This window comes from Argopecten irradians, chromosome 5 (genome assembly GCF_041381155.1).
Source record: "Argopecten irradians isolate NY chromosome 5, Ai_NY, whole genome shotgun sequence".
NCBI classification, from domain to species: domain Eukaryota; kingdom Metazoa; phylum Mollusca; class Bivalvia; order Pectinida; family Pectinidae; genus Argopecten; species Argopecten irradians.
In genome coordinates this window covers 39,653,891-39,680,329 of record NC_091138.1, presented here as the reverse complement: position 1 = coordinate 39,680,329, position 26,439 = coordinate 39,653,891, and the positions used below count along the sequence as shown (strand labels likewise).

Here is a 26,439-nt window from a genome sequence, read left to right as displayed (position 1 = left end):
CAATTACCAGACAATTTTTGCTAGATAGAGATAGGTGGCTTTTTATTTAGGTCATTTACGGTTTCCACATGTTACCATTGAGATTAAAGATGATTTTGTTTTATTAGCATTCAAACACACTTGTCTCATTTGAATGTCTTCAGAGTTTGAGAATGAGTTAGTAAACATGATAAGAAGCATTCTGTACACGTAGTTGAATTGGATTCACCTTTTAGCCTAAATTGTTAATTTGTACAGGTTGTAGCACATATAGTCATACTTTACTCTAGTGGCCAGGTTCAGAGGTAGTTCAAAAAATTTCTTAGGTCAAGCATTCCAGTTCTAGTTTTGACAGCACTTGTGACATTTTTCATGATTTTCTTAAATTTCAACATGTTTGCATATATCAAAGACAAAGGTTATGTGATTATTTGCTGCTTTTTAACCAACTTTAAATATTTTCATGTACGAGTTGTAACCAAAATTGGGGTCTTGTGTCTCAGTTTTAAAAGCATGCGATCCTTTATTTTTTATACAATATGTGAAGATCACTTGTTCACATTTGCCTTCAGAATACCACATACATGTAATTATCATAATTATGGGGTGAATGTTGATGAATATGTATTCTATAGAATTTTTCAATGTTCAACCAAGTTACCTGGTTATAATGAAGATCAACGCCCAAACGAAGTGCACGAAGACTCTGCTTCTCATTGGTTCAAAATTGATGTTACCTTTGTAAATATTACATGTACATTGAAAAGTTTTTTCATGTAAATATTGTACTTCGGATGAATCATGCTTAAATTAGAATAGTGATTACTGAGTTATTAAAAATGGCTTCATGGAAAAATAAGGAAAACAATTGTGTAAGTCAACAAATTATTATGTCTTTAATTTTTATACAAGCATTGTTAACATGCATATGTAGTATACAGTAAAAATTGCTATCAAAGGTAAAGCCAGTTTTGAAAAAAATATTTCCTTTACAATTTGAATGAATTGATTGAATAAAGTCATTCAAAATATTCTATTGACCATTAAATCGCCTCCATTTGATCATTAATTCATGTATATTAATTATTTAATAGTCATCATATGTTTATATATACATGTACCAGTAGTCATCATCACATTGCAATAGGATGGTGCAATAGCATAGGTAGTCATATATGGTATTTATTGTTTATTTAATATTAGGAAAACTAAGTTCACAAAGTAATAAGCTACAGCAATATTCTTATAGAAATAAACTTTATATTAGGGAAGTCTGTGCATTTTGTTGAAAAACAATCTTCAATTATTTTCACTACTCTGTAAATAGACTTTTATAGTATTTAAGTTTAATTTTAAGATTTGGTATAAACCTTGTAGGAGTTCAAATCTCAGTTTAAATAATTGTTTTTGTTGTCTTGTTTTTTGAAAATAAAAAAAAAAAAAAATAAAAAATGAATTGGTCCAGTTTTATTTACACTATACCGAATTCCCTAAATGAATTTTTATCCTATTATTATTTGATGATAACATTAGGGTCTCTACTTGTCATAAACAGGTATATTCTACGTGACATTTCTTTGCCAATTCGACGGGTTGTTCCAAGCACACCTGTTCCTCGCCTCACCTGTAAATACATGAATAGAGTTGATATCGCTTAAATTTTAGCTGGCAGGGTTCATTCTATTTATGACACAGTATTCAATGGAGCTTTAATCAGCGTATTGGAGAATTATCAATTATACAGGTACTTTGCTCAATACAATGATATATCATAGTGTATACTTTGCTCAATACAATGATATATCATAGTGTATACAAAGATTTTGAGTGAGTATTTTGCACAGTTTCATATCTGAAATCTTGAATTTAAAGATGTGATACACAATAAGGGAAATTGATTTTCAAAGCTGTTCTACCAGGTAAAATTTTTTCACACTTAATAAAATTTCATGTGACAGAAATCTTTCACATACCAATTTTTCACACCTAAAACAAAGCCCATGCTTGCAGTAAGGATGATATGGAAGCTACATTTATAATGACAGGTTTAAACCTAGCCCACTTGATGTCGTTTGCTACATGTCTCAATAGGTGACAATAGAAAATCAATAATCAGCTGAAGTCCATATATCATGCTGTTGTAACCATTTCAAAGAGATAATTGGTTCACAAAAGTCATAACGTCCATGCTATCAGTGCCATTGTTGAGCATGATTATCATTTATTTAGATATATTCTGGATATTTTAGGCTAAATAACAGGCAGTATGAACCTATATAGTGAACACCTGTAAGGCTAAAGGTGTGCCATTTACATGTTATAATCTTACCGCGCCTGATGCAGGCTTCACAAAATAGAAATGTTTTGATTTTCTGACTGGACTTGGTTGAGGCTGGACAGAACCGCCTGTAATATGCACATTTTGCACAAACTATACTGCGCAGTTAAACAGGTGTGTGGACCACGTGATGTCCTGTCATTCCTTCCAGAACATTCCACGTAGTCCCTACCATACCCATACCTATTTGGTAACAATTAACTAATAAATTGGTCACCTAGTTTAACACGTGCATAGACCGTGCGATGTCCTGTCATGCTTTCCAGAACATCCCACATAGTCGCTACTAAGTAGGTGCCGTAACAATTTACTGATATTTCGGTCACCTAGTTTGGCCATGCCTTAAAACAACAACCTAACTCTGGCTGCAAACATGAGTAAACAATCCCGCGTTACTGACCTTTAAATATACTACACATCAGTACTAGGTATAAGCAACATTATATACACCACAATAATGCACTATGAAATTAAACACAGCCTAATAAATATATACATGGTTGTTATTAAATAACTAATACTTGTACTCTTATAAAATACACTATAATTTAACTCAGCCTCGTGATCCACAATTATACACGGCTAACATAACAACTTCTGTCAAGGTTCAACAGGTACCCCACTTCCTGTTTACCTAGCGGGGATATTCAAATATCATATCTATTAATGATATTCATGGGGACTTAAGCAGGGCTACTAGCCTGTCTATCTATAGGGTTACAATCATCTATCACCAATAATATTATTTGGGCTTAAGCAAGGCTACCAGCCTGCCTACCTCTATAGGGTTATAATCGCCCCTTTCTTCAAACAAGACAATATGTAAGGCATTTCTCAGAATGGCTTACATATTTCTTAACGCAAAGTATCAAGTATTATTAACATTTCAATTTACCACCGCCTCCTTTAAAAAAACCAAAAACATTCCCTAAATAGTAACTAGTGGCCATTTCATTCATTTCTCCTTTCAACCTTCTTTCATTCGCATGCGTCATGCAGTATACTTTTAATTATCGCGAAGTTATCCTATTAAACGTTACAACTCTTTACCTTAATGCACAATATGTACATACACATATTGTAATTATCTTGGACGTTATACTTTAAACATCTCTTTAATATATTCATGCAATATAAAGTCTTATTTACAGTCACAGTTCTATGGTCACAACATCATAAAGTAATTATATTTCACAGTTCGTCCATTGTAGTTCAAACATATTTCACAGTTCGTCCATTGTAGTTCAAACATATTTCACATTCACTTCCATTGTAGTTCGAACATACAAATGTATTTAACAGTCACACAGTTCCATGGTAACTACGTCATTGAAAATCAGTAATATTATTTCACAGTCACGTCCATTTTAGTTTGAACCTATTCAACAGTCACACAGTTCCATGGTAACATCATCGTTAAAATCATTCGTAATAATATGACTGCTCATATATAAAAATCCACAGTTTATCTCCACAGTTGCTGCTTATTTAGTTATATCCAGAGCTTCTTTATGTTCTTAGGTTCGTCATCCACCACGGTTCTTGAAGAGGTCACATTTTGTCTTATCCGCATTAAGACATTGTGATTTTTTTAAAATTGACTAACGTTAATATCCAGACAAGAGTTGGTCTTGTTAACACCAAGACGTTTCCGTATTGTCTTGTAATAACCGAGACATTATATGTATATCTTTGTCTCGTAAGTATCTTTAATCATATAGACGTTAAATATCACGGCATAATGTTTCACCGGGTCATTATCATTTCCTTCTTCACATTTAGACATTGTCTTGTTACGACCAAGACGTTACTTTATATCTGTCTATGGAATACTGAGCTCTTTTCTCAAGTCTGGGTATATTACACTTCGTACTCGGGTTGTAAGGCAGTCTTGTTTACCCGATTCAATTCCTCCACTTCCTGATGGGGCAGTCACATCTGCCTCGGCGAGGTGAACGCCTTCAGGGTAATTTCCTGACATCAGTGTAGGTTTTTCTGTGCTTTCTTGTTCCTGGTGGATGAGTTCCTTGATGTATGTTGTCATCAATTCTTCTAAGGCTGTCATGTCTTCTGTGGATTGGTTACTTTTGAGTCTTTGCATTGTTCTTGAGGCTTGCGAGACACTCGACTCTGACTTTCCCCTTTTCACTGACCATTTACCTAACCTACATTTCTGACATTTATCCCTAATTCTCCTATGACATAAATATATCACTATAACAACAACTACTACCACACTTACTATCGACAAGTAGGTCGAGAGGGGCAAATCAGATTCCATAGGTTCAAGATCAAATGAATTGTCAAGTTCATTTATCAACTTTCCTTTATAGGCTTAAGTTTATGGGTATCTTAATGTTTTTAACATTTGGTAGTCTTTGGGTCATTGGTTTCCAGAGTTCAATAGAGCCTACATAATAATTTGAAATCACCTGTTGAAAATGATCTGTTTGGTTATATTTACTCTCTGAATGATAATATGAGGGCAAGGTCATATATTCATTTGATGCAGAACAACCTTCCGCAAGGGATAAGGTGTCAATAGAGTATCTGGTCACCACAGTACCAGATTGGGTTCTATAGGGGCATTTCAGTGTAAAGGTCAAGGATCTATCATGGACAACTATCCATTGGCCATTGGTCAAATACTGGGCCATAGGGGAAGTGTTTGTATTTTGTACTACTGTAGTACAATATTTAACTAAATTACTGGTCCAATTCATAAAAAGATTAACAATACATTTCTTATTTCCCATTATAGTATACACTGGACTACGAAACCTGCAGTAGTTTTTAACGCTATTTACACATTGATTCATCTCCTCAATTGTCATTGTAACCAATTGTGTTTTCGCTTCATTGATTGCAAGAGCTTCTGCTTCTAATTCATAAGTCGCCAAGATATTTGTTTGATTCGATCCAAGGTACGGAAGAGGAAGGTTATGTGCTCGGTACACAGCAAACTTGCCAATCATGTCTATTAATGGAATGGAAATAACTACAATAAGGCTATCAGTACTAATAAGTGTCGTACAGGTCACTGTCTTATAAAATTCCCAAAAGTCAGTTTCCGGGTCAAAAGGTACTCTTACACCTGGGTCAAGTTTGCTTTCTAATTCTATAAGGAGTTCGTACAAGTCTGGGGGTGAAATGACTGAAGGGCTTAAATGTCCTAGAGATAGCATATTGATCTGAAGTTTCAAATGATTAAGATAATCTCTAGCTAATCCAACTAATTCCTTTGCTTCACTAAGGGCCCTGTCGATCTTAGTGTATGTACCTAAATATTCATCAATATCTTAGATTAAGAACAAAAGCTTATATTTCGTTTTCTGAAACGATAAGAAACGATTCACTAATGAATCTCGTTATTGATCTCGAAGAAAATATTTCAGACATTTTTTAAATAGCTCTGAATTGTCCTCAGAGTCTCTTGATATATTTCTCTTAACTTTCTTTGTCTGGTTCTTAGAATCTACATCTTTTCTATTGTTGAGCCTATCATCTTGACATGTTTTATCTACTGCGGTGGAGATTTGGGTCGTAACTTCATTTGCTAATTTATTTATCGCATCAATCTCCATGTCATCAGCAGTACCACCAGTCTCAGACGCATCTACAAAATCATCATCATCGTCGTCATCTGTCTGAGTGTCAGCGTTATTGTTTTCTTTTAACTTACCTTTCAATTGTGATAAAGGTATAAGTTCATCATCTGAATCAATAGGACTAGCTTTGTTCAATTCTCGAGTCCGGAGCCTTTGTCTTAGCTCCATTAACGGAATATCATCCTCAGAGTCCGAATCTGACCTTTCTTGTCTTCTATATCTTATGACTCTTTTTAAGGATGTTTCCTCCTCAGACTCCTCTGAACTGCTCTCAGGGGGAACTACATATGTCGATTTCCTTAAAGGTCGACCTATATTATCTTTGGGCAACTCCCATTCATCAACATTTGCTAATCGTAAATGCCTCGCGTGTGTCTTCGTGACTTCACCTGTAAGCTGGTTTCTTACCTTAAAACTTACTGGTCCAGTTTGCTCAATAATCCTATAGTAAGGTGTCCATTTATTGTCCAGTTTTGAGGTACGCTTATGGTTTCTTATGTAAACCGGATCTCCTGTCTTAAGATTCTCGTCTTTACAGTTCCTATCAGCGAGTTTCTTCTGTTTCTTCTTCGCTTGTTTCATGTGTCTATGCACTAGAACAAAGGACTTATGTTGCTGCTCTAAGGCGATCTTGTGTAACTCTTCACCGGCATACCGCCGTCTTGGCTTTAAGATTGTGTCCAAGGGGAGTACTACATCGCGGTTATAAAGCAGGAAGAAAGGCGAAGCCTTTGTTACCTCACTGGTATGAAATCTTACTGCGGCCAATACTTGGTTCAAGAAAAGATCCCACGCGTCTTCTTGGCCAAAATGTCTACCATCGTTCTATGAAATCTCTCCACCTTTCCATTTGACTGGGGGCAATAATAAGAAGTGGTAACATGGTGGATATTCAATGCTTCTAGTGTCTCCTTTACTGATCTAGCGATATTCTCTGAACCGTTATCTGTAACCAGTTCTAATACGCTACCATATCTTGGGAATAGTTCTTCCAAGATAAGATGTACAATGTTTGCTGCTGATTTGTCAGGGACTGGAAATGCTTCCGGAAAGCCAGAGTAAACATCTATGAACGACACGATGTATTTGTTTCCTGATAATGTCTGGGGGTAAGGGCCTGACAAATCCATTGCTACCTTAGCAAAAGGGTATGGGGGTATCTGGCTGTCTTGAAGAGGAGGATGAGGGTTACTGTGACTTCTTGTCTGACAAGTCACACACTTTTCAATGTGTTGGTGAACCTTCTTGTATAACAAAGGAAAATAATACTTCTTTCTTATTACGTCATATGTTTTGTCAACTGTCATATGACCTAGGAAATCATGATACTGTCTTATCACCATTCCTTCAAGTTCCTTCGGAATGTAAAGTCTCAAGACCGGGTCATCTGATTCCGCGTTTGACAAATAATACACTAAGTTATCTACAACCAAGAAGCGCTCCTCCTCACTCTTGGTTGCTTGTCCATTACAAAGTCTAAGTCTCAGCTTTGATATGTCTTCGTCATTGTCTTGAGTTTTTCTCATGTCTATGTCTTTAGGGAGATCCATATGAGGTTTAACAATATCGTCTGGAGTATCAACTGTACTACTGACAAAGTCTCTTGGCTTAAACTTGTTAGAGTTGAGAGCTCCAATCTCTAAGGCTCTGTCATCTACGTCCAAGACATCATGAATGTCTTTAGTTTCCTGGGTTTCTCCTTGCTTATCCTCAGCTTCTTCCGCTGTATCTGTTGGTAGTCGCGATAGTAAGTCCGCGCAACAATTAAATCTACCTTCAATATATTCTACCTTACAATTATAGGACGCTACAGTAAGGGACCATAAGGAGAGTTTCTTATTCAATGTCTTCTTGTCTGAGAATATGTAAGAAAGTGGGCGATGGTCCGTTCTTATTACAAAGGAACTGTTGTGTAAGTAGTTATCAAGCTTCTGAAGAGCATATACCACAGCAAAAGCTTCCTTCTCTATCACAGACCACCTGCGCTGTGTTGGGCTAAGCTTATGTGACAAGTAATAAAGTGGCATTTCCTCACCTTCCTTTGTCTTCTGTGTAAGACAAGCTCCAATGCAAGTGTCTGATGCATCTGTATAAAGCACATATGGTTGGCTTGGGTCTGGGTATGCTAGTAGAGGCACTACTGTAAGACTTTCTTTAAGATAGTCAAATGACTTCTGACATTCTTTCAGTCCATTTGAACCTAGCATACTTCTTGGTTAGTTCTGTAAGACATTCCGCTATTTTTGAGAAGTTGGGAATGTGCTTCCTGTAGTAACCGCACATTCCAATGAATGCTCTTACATCTCTTACGCAAGTAGGGGTTGGTAAGGCCCTAATAGCTTCAACTTTCTTTTGGTCCGGCTTTACACCTTTGTCCGTAATCATAAAGCCAAGATATTCCGTCTCTTTCTTGAAGAAAGTGCATTTCTTAAGCTTTAGTTTAAGTCCATGTTGTCTTAACTTGTTAAAGACTATCTGTAAGTGTTTCAGGTGTTCTTCGGCTGTCCTACTGTAAATTATGACATCATCAAGGTAAGCTGTGGCGAATTGTTCACATCCTTGTAAGACAATATTCATCAATTCTTGGAAGACAGCAGGGGCGTTACTTAGTCCGAAAGGCATTCTGTTGAACTGGAATAGTCCTTTGTGACAGGCAAAAGCTGTCTTTTGTTTACTTTCCTCGTCGAGTTCTACTTGCCAATATCCACTTTTCAAATCGAATGTAGTGAAATGTTTTGAGTGTCCTAGGAGGGTCAAAATGTCATCTATCAAAGGAAGAGTTACTGACATCGGGGTAACGATCTTATTTAAACTCCTAAAATCTACACACATTCTCTTACTTCCATCTTTCTTATCAACTACCACTAAGCCAAAACTCCAGGGACTTCTAGACCTATCTATGACCTTTGCCTTTAACATCTCATCAATAGCTTCGTCCACTACTTGACGTTTCTTCAGGGGTGTCCTGTAAGGTCGGTTCTTAATTGGTTTGTGATCTCCTGTTTCTATATGCATCTTAAACTGTTTTTGTATGTCCAAGCTGAGAATCCTTTTTGGCGAATAGATCCTTGTTTCTTCTTAATATCTTTAGTGTCTCAGCACTGTACTCGTCTGGTACATCTACCTCCTTAAAGTTTTCTTCGTCTTTGTCATCGTCTTTTGTCGCAGTTATTCTTGAAATGTCTTTGTCTTCTAAGGCCTGTGCTTTGCCTACTACACTTCCTCGTTTTAGGTTAAATCGTCCTGTTTGTTTTGGTTAAGTATCAAGATAGGTATCTTGCGAGGGTTCGTGACCTTTGTTACACCGTTTTGTAAGGTCAAACCAGGTTCATCATATATACAAGTGTCATTTGGTGATATCTCTAAGAGCTTTGATCCTGGTATCTTAAAAGTTCTTGGGAGTCTTACCTGACATACCGTTGCCGTTTGCGGTCTTAACAATGTCTTGCGGGTGGTTCTTATTATTGAGGCAATATGTATGTCTTCCTCTAATTGAACATAGGTCTTACCTATACGCATACATGCAAGGTCAAAATACATTCTAACGCCATTTTATTTAAGAAAATCTAAACCAAGGATGCCGTTTCTGTTCATGCCATCAACAACATAAAATTTATGTCTTAAGGTCAAATGTCTTATTTGAAATGAAATGTCTGCTGAACCTTTCACCTTGAGCGGTGTACTGCTGACTGATTGGAGAGTCATGCTTTCTTTTCTTAGTCGTGGTTTATTCGGTAACATCTTAAAAATCCTATTGCTGATTATGGAAACCTCAGCACCTGTGTCTAAGAGAGCTCTTAATTTTTGTTTACCTATTTTTATCTCAGTTGTACTTGGGTTACCTGATATTTCTATTTTCTTAGACACATGCTTCTTATTTCTTTTCAACCTCGCCCCATCGGTTTCCTTATGAAGCGAGGTCCTTAGTTTAACGGACCTAACTTTTTCTATTTAATTGGGGACAGTTCTTTCTTATGTGACCTTCTTCATTACATTGAAAACATCTTAATTGTGATCTTTGTTTATTTCGACCTAATGACTGCACTTGTGGGGGTTCTGAGTTTGCACTCTGTTACCTGTACTATACGACCTATTTTGAGTTTGGGTTATGATATCTGCTATTGTCTGAATACCTATTTCTAGGGCTCTATTAAGGGGTGTCTGCCTCTGTGTTTCCCTAAAACTATTTCTGTCTTGTACTGGGCGTGGTCTGTCTTATGATATTGTTTTGTTTACATTTATAACACTGTCTCTGTCTGGTGTGGTCAATGTCCATTGGTACTTCTCGCCTCGTGTTAGTTTCGTTATGTCTAAGGTTAAAGTAGGTGTCTTGCGTAGGGGCTACCTGAGGGTCATATACATGTTCCTGTCTTGGCCTTAAGACCATGTCATTGTCATTATTCATGTTCTTGACTTAGATTGAACCTTTTCCTAAGGTTCTGTTCGCGCATAGCTATATGTACCGCCCTCTCTAATGTGTCTGGGTCCTCGCGCATAACCTTCATCTTAACATAGTCGAAATGCAACCCATCACAAAAGGCGTTAACTAATTGTCTTTGAAAAATGCCCTTTTCACATTCCTGGGCATCAGGATACGCGTCTTCTGCTACTTGCAGGAGTCGTTCAGCGTATATCTGGACGCTTTCGTCCTGTTTCTGTATTGTTTTACGTAATAAGGCCATAGCTTGATGCGAATCTGTTATGTCAGCGAATCTTTGCTTGAGGAGTTTCTTAAGGTCCTCCCAAGACAGATCTCCCTCTAAATCTCGTTTGAAGTAAAATCCCCTACTGAACCTACAACTTGTTTGATACGCTATTTTAGGGATTTCCTTGTCATCTAGCCCTACTAATTTGCGTATTTTTTCTATTTCTTTTATCCAGGTCTTGAATTGAGTGGGGTCACCCTCAAATGACCTAAACGACCTGGAAAACTCCCTGCGCTGTCATAGCTGCAGAGAAGTTCTTAAAATGTTGTGCCATGTTTCTTAACACTACCCTCACTATCGTCCTGAGCAATATTCTGATCTGGGGGCATATTTTGATTTTGTTCTGTCTGTGTTAGACCTGCCATACGCTCAGTTAATTGGGCCATGTCTACATCTAAATGAGAGACATTTTTTTTTTTAAATATTGCCAAAAATATGTATACTGACAGTACCTGGTTTCTAAACTAACCAAACTATACCACTAAATACCTAAACAACATTAAAAATGGTCAGCTACTAGAGGTACTAATCAAAGTAGAGAAATTTCGCTTACCTTTAGCCGTCTGTTTCTTCGTCTTCAGGTTCTTTCTTTTCTTCTTTATATATTGAAGATCCTGGTCACAGCACCAAATAACATAACCTCTTACCCCACCTTGTCGTCCTATGGATGGCTGTGTTGGTCGAAATGACGACAAGGAGTAGGGTAGAAGCTTGTTGACGGCTTTTATTCAAAGTGTAGACAAGAGTTCTCACTTTCTCTCTCTCTCAAAGGTGGCCCTAGAGGAGGCGGTGACGCAGGTGTATGTGAGGCGGAAGTACCCAGTCTCAGTCTGTATTCCCGTCTGATGTCCGTCTAATAGATTTCAGTCTAGTTTCCAGTCCTCCAGGTCTGGTTTTTCAGTCTCAGTCTCGTTTCAGTCTTACCGGCGCCGATGCAGGCTTAAACAAAATAGAGAATGTTTTGATTATTCTGAACTGGAACTTGGTTGAGGATGGACAGAACCGCCTGTTTTTATGCACATTTTGCACAATACTATCTACTGGCGTCAGTTAAACAGGTGGGTGGACCCACCGTAGAATGTCCTGTCATGTCCTTCCAGAACACTTCCACGTAGTCCCTTACCATACTCCATTACCATAATTTTGGTAACAAATTAAATAAATAAAATTGGTCACCTCAGTTTACACACGTGCATAGGGACCCGTGCGATGTCGCTGTCCATGCTTTCCAAGAAACAATCCACACATAGTCGCTACTAAGTAGGTGCCGTAACAATTTACTGATATTTCGGTCTCCCCCTAGTTTGGCCATAGCACTTATAAAACATACAACTAACTCTGGCTGCATAATCATGAGTAAAACAATCCCGAGTTTACTGGACCTTTAAATATTCTACACATTCAGTACTTTAGGTTATAAGCATACATATATATTACACCACTATAATTGCACTATGAAATTAATACACAAGCCTAATAAATATATACATGGTTGTTATATAAATTACAACTCAATGACTTTGTAATCTTATTAAAAATTACCACTATAATTTAACTCAGCCTCGTGATCCACATATTTTACACGGCTAACATTATACTCCTTCTGTCAAGGTTCAACAGGTACCCCACTTCCTGTTTACGACCTAGCGAGGATATTACAAATATCATTATCTATTAATGATATTCATGGGGACTTATGCAGGGCTACTAGCCTGTCTATCTCTTATAGGGTTACAAATCATCTCATCACCAATTAATATTTTTGGGCTTAAGCAAGGCTACCAGCCTGCCTACCTCTATAGGGTTATAAATCAATAATCAGCTGATGTCCATATATCATGCTGTTGTAACCATTTCAAAGAGATAATTGGTTCACAAAAGTCATAACGTCCATGGCTATCCATGCCATTGTTGAGCATGATTATCATTTATTTAGACATATTCTGGATATTTTAGGCTAAATAACAGGCCTATATAGTGAACACCTGTAAGGCTAAATGTGTGCCATTTACATGTAATATTAATAACTCCAGCCAAAACTCTGAGGAAACCTATTTCATAGATCCATCATTCATCACTCCCTCTTCTCTTATATGAACATTTCCGGGATAAAAAATATTGTAATATGATAATCCTGATTTCAAGTGAAGTGCTAGTGACTTTTTGGAAGCAATACTTACCACAATGTTTTCTAAAAGGCGTGAGGCACTGCTTTCATCTGTACATTCTGTCAATGCCTGGAAAATTATGTATAGTTGTAAAATAATCAGGATCAGTCTATTGAATACAGACAAGCTATAAACATCAAGACCCATAACAAAGTACATAGATAAATCATCTTATGTATTAATCAATAATAAATATTTTGTTTGTCCCTCATATGCACGTGGTATTGGAAGAATACTCAATAGCGAACAGTCTCTTAAGTTAATTCTTATGATTTAAGGCCATAGTTGTGCTTTTTAAGTCTCGTGGTGACATATTCTAATTGCCTTTTATTTGTTTCGTCTGCCAATTTACATTTTCGACTTCTCCAAAACCACTGAAGCAATTTCAATGAAATTTGCACAAACCTTCTAAGGCATAAGGCCAATCAAAATTGTGAATAATATGACCCCCAGGGAGCTGTGGGAGTGCCCAAAAAAGGTAAAATTGACTAAAATTTCAAAAATCTTCTTCTCCACTCACAGGTGTGGTAGAATCAGATACCCCATGGGGAGGTGGTAATGTTTACTCTAGTTTTTATAGGGATTTTTGAGCATTATTTGCATGGTCATTTGTAATAGGAAATTAGTAAAATGTTGTCAGAATTATCCCTATGAAATGACCTTTATGACCTTTGAATCCTATTAACAAATTTTCAATGACTGACCCCAGGGGCCTTAAGGGGGGGGGGGGGGGGGGGGAAATCGGGTCAAATAGGGCCAAAAAAATATCTGTTTAGGGTTACATTGGCCAAAACAAGAGGCCCATGGGCCTTAACGGTCACCTGAGTTAGAAATATATAATGAAACAAATTTAAAGACATATATACACTATATGGCTGGGCCTTGAAGTTGGTCAGTGATTTATAAATTTGACTCTTCAGACTATGAAGAGTATTTGCTTCCATCAAACCTGTGAACTAAGAGGTATTTTTTTTTAAATTTTAAATCATTTTGACCCTGTTTGATCCTGCCCCTCTGGTCCCCCAGGGGGTCATCAAGGACGGGATATGGATGTTTAAAATGCTATATCTTAGGCTAATAATTCTAATCAAGTTTGACTAATTTCCGACGAAAATTGGGCAAATATTGTTCACAAATATGTTTTTCCTATATAAAACTAAAGTAAACTAGACCCCTCTCCAGGGGGTAACGCGAGTCCCCAAGGTCATATAATTCACAATTTTTATAAAAGACCTTTCATCTATAATTATTTGTTTCTACTATATCCAGAAGATTAGAAGATTTTTGAAGTTTTAGCCTATTTGACCCTTTTTTAGCCCTGCCCCTCTGCCCCCAGGGGATCGGCCAGGACCAATGTGGATATGATATTAAAATGCTATCTCAGGCCTATAAATTCTAACCAAGTTTGACTCGTTTCCAATGAAAATTGAGCAAAACATGCTCATAAATGTGTTTTCCCTATATAAACTATAGTAAACTTGACCCCTCCCCAGGGGGAATGTGAGACCCCAGGGTCATATAATTCACAATTTTTGTAAAGGACCTTAAGACCTTTCTATTTATGAAAAGTATTTGATTCTACCATTTCCAGAATTTCAGAAGAAGTTTTTGAAGTTTTAGCCTATTTGACCCCTTTTGACCCCACCCGAAGGCCCCTGGGGGTCAGTCATAGAAAATTTTTTAATAGGATTAAATGGCCATCTCATACTGATAATTCTGACAACATTTGACTCATTTCCTATTACAAAATGACCAAATAATGCGCAAAAACGTGTTTTCCCAATATAAACTATAGTAAACTTAACCCCCTCCCCAGGGAGAAAATTAGAGACCCCAGGGTCATATAATTCACAATTTTTGTAAAGGACCTTAAGACCTTTCTATCTATGAAGAGTATTTGATTCTACCACATCTGTGAGAGAGAGAAGAAGATTTTTGAAATTTTACTCAATTTTTACCCCTTTTGGCCCCCTCCCACAGCCCCCCTGGGGGGTGGGGACCACATAATTCACAATTTTGATTGGCCTTATGCCTTAGAAGGTTTGTGACTGGTCAAAATTATGTTGACTATCAATTCATGTTATCTATAAATTCTAACATAGAAAAGCATTCAATAGTTTTCAGTGGCATTGAGGGCCACATGTGAGCAATCCAATGATACTTTATGATGGTATAGAGGTCAGGATATTACCTTATATAGGAGGCGAGGGGAAGGGTATTCAGCTAACACAGCGTCTGCAATGTCTGGGCTGATGTTTTTGAACTGGAGGAGCTGTTGTTTCCAAACTTTGAGAAGACCATGACCAGATTTGTCTACTTTGACACCGGTTGTTCCATCCTCATGGAAGGAAAACACGCTCTCTAATCTGTCCTTCCTACAATGGTAATGAAAGTTTGTTCTTAATCCACAGCTTTATAATGTCTTCTCTCACTCCTTTGTTATTTTTAGCCCAACATCATCAGATGGTGGGCTATTCAAAGTGCCTTTCGTCCTTGGTCTGTCCTGATTAAAATACAGATCCTTATAACCTCTCCGTTTAAGAGAGGATCTGACAACATCCAATAAAGGGTCATGCTCGGATGACATTTTTACCACGTCTACTTCAGATCACATAAATTTTCAATACATTGCTATGTCAATTGATAACGCCATTTCGTCCCAGTATACATATACATTAAGCTTTGTTGTGATCTTTAGGTTAGATGACTACGTACATGAAAATATTTCAGAGAGCTTTTTCAAACTATTTCGTCCCCAGTCAAGATTCCGGCAGTGACAATTTGATTGGCCATTTCCAAAGATCATCTGGACGTGACCCCTAATGGGATGTTGTCAGATCCCCTTATCATATGTAGTGATAATAAGGATCTGTATTTTAATCAGATTATCCGTAAACAATGTTTTTTACCGCTAATTTTTGAGAAGTACTACACGGATATTTCTCAGTACATGTATGGTTCCCTTGGTCCCTAGAAGTGTCGTGCTGATTTTGAGACTGATCGGAAAAAATAATATGGCTGTCAGGCAGTCATCTTGGATTTTGGCAGTTGCTGTTTGTAACCGCAATTTCTCAGAAAGTACTGAAGGGATCTGTCTCAAATTTTATATGTTGGTTTTTCCTGGGGCACTCGGAGTGGCATGCAAATTTTGAGACTGATCGGAAAAACAATATGGCCCTCAGGCAGCCATCTTTGATTTTTTTTATAGTTGATGTTTGTTACCACTATTTCTCAGAAAGTACTGAAGGGATCTGTCTCAAATTTTATAAGTAGGTTTTTCCTAGGGCACTCTGAGTGGCATGCAGTTTTTGAGACTGATCAGAAAAACAATATGGCCGCCAGGCAGCCATCTTGGATTTGGGCAGTTGATGTAAGTTACCGCTATTTCTCATTAAGTACTGAAGGGATCTGCCTCAAATTTTATATGTAGGTTTGCCTAGGACACTTGGGAGAGGCATGCAGATTTTGAGACTGATCGGAAAAACAATATGGCCGCCAGGCAGCCATCTAGGATTTTGGTAGTTGATATTTGTTACTGTTATTTTTCAGAAAGTGCTGAAGGGATCTGTCTCAAATTTCATATGTAGGTTTCCCTAGGGCCATGGAGTGTCATGCTAATAAGAAAGGAGAGAAAAGATCCCTCGTTCATTTGTCAGACATAGACCAATCTTCCGAAAATTCAAAACACTTGAAGGGTGTAAGGAGAAAAAACTTTTGGATGAAGATGCAAAAATTGAGATTCTTTTTTTTTGTCTTTTTTTTTTTTGTATTTTTTCCCCAGAGAGATTTTGGTGCCCACCAAATAATGAAATATGTCTAACAATGGATAGAGTGATCTTTTCTCTGCTTTCAAACTTCAACTATCAAATTCGAAGATGTCAAAATGCAATATGCACATCTAGAGCCCTAGAAGAATCTACAGATCCTTTCAGTATCTATCAAAATCCAAGATGTCAAAATGCAATATGCACATCTAGAGCCCTAGAAGAATCTACAGATACTTTCACTAACTATCAAAATCAAAGATGGCCGTCTCTTGGCCATCTTGTTGACAAAACAGTCCTAAAATTCCTAAAATGCAACATGCACAACTAGGGTCCTAGAGGAACCTACAATGAAATTTGAGAAAAGCCATGCAGTACTTTCTTAGAAATAGCATAACAACAATTGTTAACACAGGATGGACCAACGATAAAATGATATTTGAATAGCCCGCCATGTGATGATGGCGAGTTTAAAAAGTGAAGGACAATCTGAATTATGTCAATAACAGCGACCAGGTAGCTCAATCCGTAGAGTTAACAGCTAAAGTTTGGAAGTCCTGGGTTCTAACCCCTTGGTCTGGCTGCTTTATTTCTCCTTTCCTATTACACATAGGATATTATATGTGTGTAAAATTATAATGCTTACTTAGCTGGTTTTTCAGCCACTGCTTTTGTGAATGATTTCACCAAATCAGCAAATTCTTCGTTGGTCTCAATCAGGTGCACCATGCTTCCTGTCTGAAGCTGTGTTTCGATGACAGCCTGCAAATCAAGGAACCAAACACTTAGTACTCTATAGAAATCTATAACTATATAAGTATCTCATAACTTTTTTCAGATATGTAAGCTACATGTCTTAGCTACATGTCTTTTTAAGTGCTAGATTTGTTTGTTTTGTTAAAATTTCAGGTCTTGAAATATTAGACAAAATATTGATGGATATCAGCATACCTCTTCCACATCCATCCTAGACACTACTGTAGTTGTCTCCCCTGTTTTCTTTTTCTTTGGTCTGGATGGTTCATTCTGTTCCAAGGAGCGCACTGCCTCTTTGTGTTTCCTCTGTATGGCTGTTTTCTGATACCTGTTTAATAAGCAACAACTCTAACTACATGTAAAAAATGTACATCAATATAATAACAATGAAAAGAAGCATCATCTCTGATTTATATAACTTAAAAATATATATATTTTTCTTGTTTAGATATTGCTTTATGCTTTATATGGGTATGGTACTTACCCCTTCTTCTGTTAACTTATTAAAGCATAAAGTCATATCTAAACCAGAAAAAAAGAAGTGAAATGGATTTGATTACATTTGATTTTATCTGCTGGAATAAGCTGAATGTGAGTAAATTGTATCCATTTACAGAAGGACCTAATCCCTTTTCCACCTATAAATAACAGTAACTTGTAGTTTTAAGATACATGTACCTGAAGTATTTCTCCATCCCTAGTACAACTGCAGTTATATTCTTGTTGTGATAATGCCGCTGTAATGTGTGTATATATTTCTTCAGAGTTGTCTGCCCTTGGTCTTCTCCCATCTGTGCCTGGTGAAAATATACAGGTGTATACCAGTATGTTTATTTTCAATCATTGAAAATCTTCCTTCAATTTTTCTTTTCTTATATTTCATATTTAAACTTAAGGAACATTCTCACTTGATCTGTTTCGTAAAAATATCAAACTGAACATTATTTTGACTTAAAAGTTGTTCTGACAAGATATAAACCATACCTTATCACACCAAACATTGCTATATTATCAAGGCAGGGTTTTATCTGTACATTTTCCTGAATCTTTTACTTGGAATTCAAATGTCAATTGAGAGGACCATAATGTAAGAATCAAAACCAAAGTACAACTCACCATGGTTTGATAACTAAAGAAACGACCAAGGCATGCTCTACCAGACAAATAATTAAGTCTTAATTAAACACTTTGCAAGTAAATAACATTTTAAAGAATGTTTGGCTTTTGGAAAATTAAGACATGTAAATCATGTTACCTCTTTAAAGTTCTCTACAAACTGTACAAAGTCTGATGTAGGTATAAGGGTAAGAACATTATCTTCTACTGCCTGTCTTGTCCAGGTGTTCAACTGCGGTGAAAGAAAAAACATCGCATCACCTTTAGAGCAAATGGGAATCCCATGAAACATTAATTGTTAAACTTTTTGAAAAGGAGTGTGTTTAAATAATGCAGTATTGCTATTCCCCTTAAAGATGCTCCATCGCCGTAAGAGCATAAACGATACTCACTATTTTGTAACAATAAGTGGTGTTTAATTGTGTATGATGTGTCTAATTAACACAAAAAAACAGAGCATAAAATAATATTTTTGAACTTTGGTGCATGCGCAATCTAGTACTTATTCAAAAATTATTTGCCTTTAGTGCCACATATTCATTTTTTCGGGATGCAATTTTTTTTTCATATTTTTAACTTGAAGTAAAATTAGAAGCTCAAAATTTTCAAAGGTGGTAATGGTGTAAAGTAAGTAACTTTTGTAAATGAAGAAAAAATACTAAATCGTCTGCTCCTGTTTTTGATAGTGAAAAAATACCAATTTGTAGCATGGAGCAATCTTTAACACAAAAATGCATATAAAATAATTTGTTTTGTTTTTGGTGCATGCGCAATCAGTACTTCATTCCATATTGGACATAGTGCCATGGAGTTTTTTCGGGACACAATTAATCATTTCTAATATTTTTAACTTTAAGTAAAATAAGAAGCTCAAATTTTTAAATGGTGGTAATAGTGTAAAGTAGATAACTTTTGTAACCGAAGAAAAAATACTAAGGAGGTGTTGCATATAGACTAAAAATCCGCCCACGATATTTTTTTTGATTTTTGGGCCTCTTGGGCCTTTTACCTGGCATAAGTCATAGTAAAAACACTTAAATCACGTTTTCTTATGATTAAAAAATACCACATAAAATTGCCTTTTTAACGACATATCACACTTGGCTGTATCTAATATCATTTTATCACAAATGGAACGTAAATATCAAATTTGACAAAAAATACGACTTTTTGAAGTTTTCAATTTTTCGTTTGAGCAACAGAATAAGTAAGGCACTGCTCGAGTACCCTAAAATTTTGATGTTTAAAATTATATTCAGGTAATCATCGTTTCACCATAAACAGCTCAAATAGATGAATGACTAGATATGCCACGTTTTTTTTCCCCAATTGTTAATGGGAACCATCAATGTTGCCATCGTCTCAGGTAGGGTGTTAGAATTGCACCTGCTATACCCATTGCATGATCGTAAAAGGCGACTAAATTTGGTACCTTTTTTGCTAGCGTCAATCAGACATCAGACGAGGCGCTATGTCTCATTTTACCTTTAGTATCACGAAATAATACCATCAAAAAGTTTACCAGGTACTGATTACAAGTTATAAGTTTTTCCTCATCAAACATCCTTTAATGAAAGTTCATGCTTTCTAGATTATCTAATGAAAGTTCTAGAAACGCTCTAAAAAGTTCTAGAACAGTTTTTACAACTGTTCTAGAACAATTCTACAACTGTTCCAGAACGGTTCTACAATGTTAAATGAGACTTTTTCAGAAATGTTCTGAAATATTCTAGAAATGTTCTACAACTGCTCCAGTTTCTTAATTCCAGAATAATTCTAGAATTGTTCCTAGAACATTACTCTAGAACAATCTAGAACACTGTTCTAGAACAGTTCTAGAGCATCGTTTTAGAAAACGTTGTAGAACGATTCTATAATTCCTTTAGAATAATTCTAGAACAATTCTAGAACTCTTTCCGGAACCGTTCTAGAGCAGTTCTAGTAACTGTTCTATAAATCCTTGCAGGGGTAATAAGCAACACATTCCCACTCAGTCACATTATACTGACAACATATGAACCAGGTCGTCCAACTCCCTTAATGCTGAGCGCTAAGCAGGGTGTAACGTGTGTCTCGACAGAAACCCAGAGCCTACCTCACAGGGGCGAGCTCTCAACCGAAGGCCAAACGTGAGGCGGTGGGTCAAGGAAGACGTTAAGGAAATATAAATTAAGTTAGGAAGAAGAGATGCTATGATACGAATCCTAAATTTAGTCGCCTTTTAAGATCATGCACTAGGGGCAGTAGGTACAATTTTAAACGCCCTACCTGCAGGACCGCGCTTTCATCATTAGTTCATTTTAATGTCATAAGTTCATCTAACCCTAAGGGTCAGGATGACCTTTAGTCACCATGCTTTGTCCATTGTCATGCGCTGTTCGCATTTTCGTCGTTCGTATAATCTTTTCATTGAAACGACTTCTTCTCAATATCCGCAAGGCCCAAGAAACTGATATTAGGCATGTAGAATGCTGGAATGATGGACCACCAAGTTTGCGGAAATAAATTACCTTGACCTTCATTCAAGGTCAAAACATAATTCAAAAGATTAAATCGTTTGAACGATTTCTTGTGAATAACTAAGATACCTAGATACCTGGTATAAGGCCTGTAGTATGCTGGCACGAAAGACTACCACGTTCATTTAAGGTTACAAGGGTCAAATAGGCAAAAACCCTTTAAACGACTTATTGTGAATAACTAAGAGGCATTGGAATCTGATATTGGGATTGTAGAATGATAGCTTCAACGACTAACTTCATTTTTTTAACTATATCAGACACCAAGAACGTCAGTTTGAAGAGTTCCTAGCGTGCAATATCTTATTTGGTGCCCCAAAAAAGTTGAGCAATTTCAGTCCACTGGATTCTTTTTTCATTACTGTATAGTTTGACCATGTTTTATTGTGTGAAATAATAGTCAGACATGGGCTGTTTGACTCACGAATGAAATCCTAGTTATCCATGACATGTTTATGACATCAAAACAACAGTATATCCTCTTGAGAAATATCTAAGGTCAACATATAAGTTACATCGATATACATTTCGATCTAAACGGAATATTTGCTTAGTTAATAAGTAAATAAACCCATGAAGACAGAAATAGGAAATACTTCTGACGATTGGTGTAGGAAATATAAGTCATATTGACCTTATTTTGCTTTATTGACACAACGTATTGCCTAGTTTCAATATATGACCCTAAAATTAACATTTTGTGATATATAGGCAAAACAAGTTTTTATTTAGATATGTAGATCAAATGTCAATATACATGTCAGTTTGACCGAACTTTGGTACTTGTCTGCTCAACTATGACGTCGCTAATTGCGGCTTTTGATACATGATAGATGCTGAGAGAAGGACAGCTTTCGTTTAACATTTTTTAACTCTCAGTACTCTCAGTACTTGATATTGGGTAAGAAATAAAGGGGGTAGAGACTTGTTTTTTTGTAAAGAAAATATGACATTCGTCAGCGGTGTAGCATCAAGTTAAAACCAATTCCACATGGCTTTGGTCATCATGACTAGTAAATCAGAACATTCCAGATTTAGGAGACATCCTGTTTTGCTTGATTGATATACAGCAAAGTTATCTGCAATAATAAATCTATATGAAAGTCCTCATGAAATTGGTGGGAATGTAGATTGATCACTGTACATTTTATTAGATAATACCCTGCTGCTGATAACTTCTCATGTCAAAATGACAGTTTATATATACATGTACATCAAGTAATTTTACTTACTTTTCTTTTAGTGACCTCACACTTACTTCTCCTTCAGTAACCTCACACTTACTTTTCCTTTAATGACCTCACACTTACTTTTCCTTTGGTGACCTCACACTTACTTTTCCTTCAGTGACCTCACACTTACTTTTCCTTCAGTGACCTCACACTTACTTTTCCTTCAGTGACCTCACACTTACTTTTCCTTCAGTGACCTCACACTTACTTTTCCTTCAGTGACCTCACACTTACTTTTCCTTCAGTGACCTCACACTTACTTTTCCTTCAGTAACCTCACACTTACTTTTCCTTCAGTGACCTCGCACTCAGTCACCGTCCTTTGCCAGGTAATGGTAAAGGGGATGGTTTGGGACTCGGCCACACACTGCACCCCTAGGGACTCGCAGCTCTTAAAGATGCTGGCTCCAAGGCCAAGGTCATTCACAAGATGAGTGTCCAGAATAACTTTCATATACTGGAGCGGTAGAAAAAACCACAGGAATATTTTACATAATACTGGAGAGGAAAATAGTGGTCAGATTATAGCAACTTCATACTATAAGGAAAGTACACATTTATCAAATTCAAGTTACTTTATAAATTGGAGGTAGAAATCAGTCAAAGCATTTGCTTCAGATACTGTAAATGGAAACAAATGACTTGATAAAATACTAATTTAATTGTATAAACTATCAATAAAGATATAGCTAAAGAACTAGAAAATGTGAATACAAATATTTGGTTTTATAAAAATGACAAATTTATTTTGTCAGAAAGGACATTAGATACAATAACTATAGTAACAACCATCTAAAACTCCTACTCCATGCAAAATTGAAACTTTTGTTTGGCATCATGAGTCCCAAGATATGATTTCTAAAGAATGGATATAAACTTTAAGCTTGTTTTCCTACCTACAATATTGTTTCTAATTATGCGTTACAATTAATCAATCGTAAACTAAAGTAATGCCATTTTGCAAATAAATTACGTTTAACACTTACACCGATACAATCCTTGAGCAGCCCAAACTGTTTCTTTCTGTCTCTTTCTGCATTTCTCATCAATGCTGCTCTTTCTTTTTCTGCTTGTTTTTCCTGCTTTGATTTCTCTCTTTCTAATTTCTGCTTTTCTTTTTCCTCTCGTTTCAACTGTAATTCAAGTATAAGAAACTACTATGAAATACTATTTCAGATAAAATGTAGAAATGACATGCGAGGCTATATGTATTTAACTTCAAACTAAATTCAACTACCTGTAATCTCTTTAGAGTTATCTGCCTTTACAGCCAGATATCAATTGTTTATTATTTATTTTGTGAGAAAATTTCAAAATATTTGTTTTGCAAAATATTATGTTGTGCTCATAAACACTTGACATCAAAATCAAACTTTGATTTTGATGTGTTTATGAGCACAACATCATATTTTGAAAGTCACATAAATATAAAGAGCTCGAGAGGATACAACAGGATAAACACCATCCTCAATATTCCAGTGGTTAACTTTCACTGTCGTTATATCCACCCTTTCCCTGGACTATCTCAAAGCAAAACTGATGGCAGTTCAGGAAAGAACAAGCAAATTTGTGGAATTTCCATCCCCCGCTTTCAGGACATATTGTAGGTAAACATTAGTGAGGTTAGGTTTAACCTTGTTTGAAACATGAAAAAATAACGGAAATGGCGAAAAATTACGTTTTTATTCATTCAAAGGGCCATAACTCCGCTAAATAAGGTCCATTGACAGTCGCGATAGAACTTAGCCGAGCCCTTAAGGCATTTAACCTTGTCACAAAGCTTGAAGAAAATTGGTTTACATTTGTTACAGTTATTGCACGGAAACGAAGTGTTACAGACAGACCGACAGACGGACAAACCCAAATTTAATTTTTCCCGTTTCGGAGAAAGCGGGGGAAAAAAAAGCTAATCACAGGCCTGCATAGAATTCTTTTGAAATTATAAAAATCAACACACAAAGCCATGCAATACACCTTTATTTGATCTTTTGATCAAAAGACCAAACTGCCTGCTCATCAGATGTTACACACAGGTTGCTGCGGAATATTACAGGGCTGGATATAATGACAGTGATAGTAACCCCTGGAATATGATTCCAATATCGAGAAAATAACACTATATGACCTCCTTTTTCAAGATGGTGGCATAAAATAAAAATATCTGATAGTACCTGTGCTTGTCTTTTCCTTTCATTAATCTCTTCTGTGTTCCTTTTCCTTTGTTTACTGGGTACAGATAAGGCAGGTAAAGAGGTATGAGTTTCTGGAGGCTTTAAAAACTTATATTGGGAGGTTTGAGAATTAGGTTTGCCTTGCTGGTTACTAGCATTGTCATCAATTGATAAAGAAGGAACTCTTGGAATACATGGCGACTTGATAAAACTGGACAAGGGCAGGTGCTCCAAATCATTGTCATTGTATGGACTGTTGCATCTTACTACACAGCTATCATTAGAATCATCACTGATAGCAACTGGACTTTTGGCAATATCCTGATTGGCTTTATATCCAACAATTTCAATATCAGATCCATCAGAAATGTCTTGGTCTTTATTTGTAACTTGCTGATTCTGACAATTTAGAACCCGTTCCTTAAGTGGGATGTGTCTAGGCTTTTGATTGCCATCATCAGAATCTGAACTATCAGACAAACAATGAATTGTGCGAGTCTGTGGAGCAACAATTGGTGGACCATCAAGATCAGGTAAATCACAGTCCATATCACTGTTGATATCAGTGTCACTCAAGTTACTTTCCATCTTGTGAGTTTAGTGGTAGGTCAAATATGATGTGATGTGAAATTAGACTTCATTGAATCATCGATTGGTTGGATGGAATAAAATCATACATCCTTAAAGTGTCTGGAAAAAATCATGTACAGTGTAAATTATGATACATTTGTGATTCACTATTTTACTTTAAAGCCTAAATAATAACTTTATCTATTATGATTTCTCTTTCTCTCAATTTTGATCATTTTTCATTTATTTTTTTCATACATAAAGTATCTTTCTACCCTTGAAGTCCTGATTATTGAGAGGAAGAATTACACAATATTAAATGGCTTTTCTATATAGCTATACATGTACAGTCAAACCTGCCTATAAAGACCAAACAAAAATGATAATATGGCCAAGTGTTCTTTATACACAGGGCGAATTGTATTGAAATGAGTCATTTGCAACTGTATCTTTCAAAAATAAGAATTGAAAGTTTCTTAAGAAAATTATAACATAACAAAATTTACATTGATGGTCTAAGATAAAATTACAACACTAAAGAAATGTATGGTTAACAGTATATTCATTTCGCTGTTAAGCATCTGGTGCATTAGCTACTGTTGTAGCGGAAAAGATATCACCTTCTGACTGACTTTTCAGTCAGAAGGTGATATCTTTTCCGCTACAACAGTTCTGACTGACTTTTCAGTCAGAAGGTGATATCTTTTCCGCTACAACAGTAGCTACTGGTGCATCATAGTCAATTAAAGGGCAGTTATTAGGACGATAGCGGAAAATGTAAGACAACTCGCATTATGAAACATTAACATTTATTTTGTTTTAATTAAATTATTTAGAATGCGATGAAAATGTAGTATTAATGGTAAGCCAATAACTTTTGCAAGTCAACAAAATTATCAATCTCATTTTACATTAATTACCATTTAAAAAAATAAAACATCTGAATACATATAAATTGCTGTATCTCCTTTTGGTTTTGATGTCCCTGGATTAAGCAGCAACCTGTCTTTAGCTGTAATGTTTTGTTAGTCTATTGGGTGGCCGCTAATACAGGTTTGTCTGTATCTCAGAGTAGGTGGTCAATAAAGGGGGGTAACTCGTTAAACTAATATATACAGAACTGTCGTTGATCACAGGGACCTGACAATTAGATACATTCTTGCATCTTAACTATATCAAGATATCTAAACAACCACATTAACCGTAGTTAATTCTCTGCTTTATTTTACCATCCTGTGTTAGCTGTTTGATTTTAAAGCTCCCGCCAACTGAATATTAAGTGGAAAATACAATGCCATGTGAAACACTTGCTTTGAATAGTGTAAGGAAAGACCATACAAGTGACATTATACTATGTTAAGAAAAAATCGTAGTCAATCGCATGCAGATATTACCGACAAAGGACAATACAGTCAAATCCACTCTCTCATCTTCACTTTGTAGAATTTTAAAGGTGCCTAACAACACTTCCGGAAATAAAAACGCATGAAAAAATATGTAAATATTTTCCAA

At 36.2% G+C, this 26,439-nt stretch overlaps 1 protein-coding gene across 1 annotated transcript; it reads right to left on the bottom strand.

Annotated features, from left to right (window-relative positions):
* Positions 1-40: 40 nt before the first annotated feature.
* On the bottom strand, positions 41-26,439 carry LOC138323818 (crossover junction endonuclease EME1-like). Its single transcript, XM_069268670.1, has 11 exons — positions 26,322-26,439; positions 24,358-25,047; positions 23,173-23,319; positions 22,473-22,643; positions 18,575-18,667; positions 17,998-18,116; positions 17,515-17,647; positions 17,210-17,325; positions 14,991-15,174; positions 12,812-12,868; positions 41-1,603 (listed from the first exon to the last, which is right to left on the bottom strand). The coding sequence occupies exons 2-11, from the start codon at positions 24,943-24,945 to the stop codon at positions 1,493-1,495; spliced, it is 1,719 nt and encodes a 572-aa protein (XP_069124771.1). The 5' UTR covers positions 24,946-25,047; positions 26,322-26,439; the 3' UTR covers positions 41-1,492.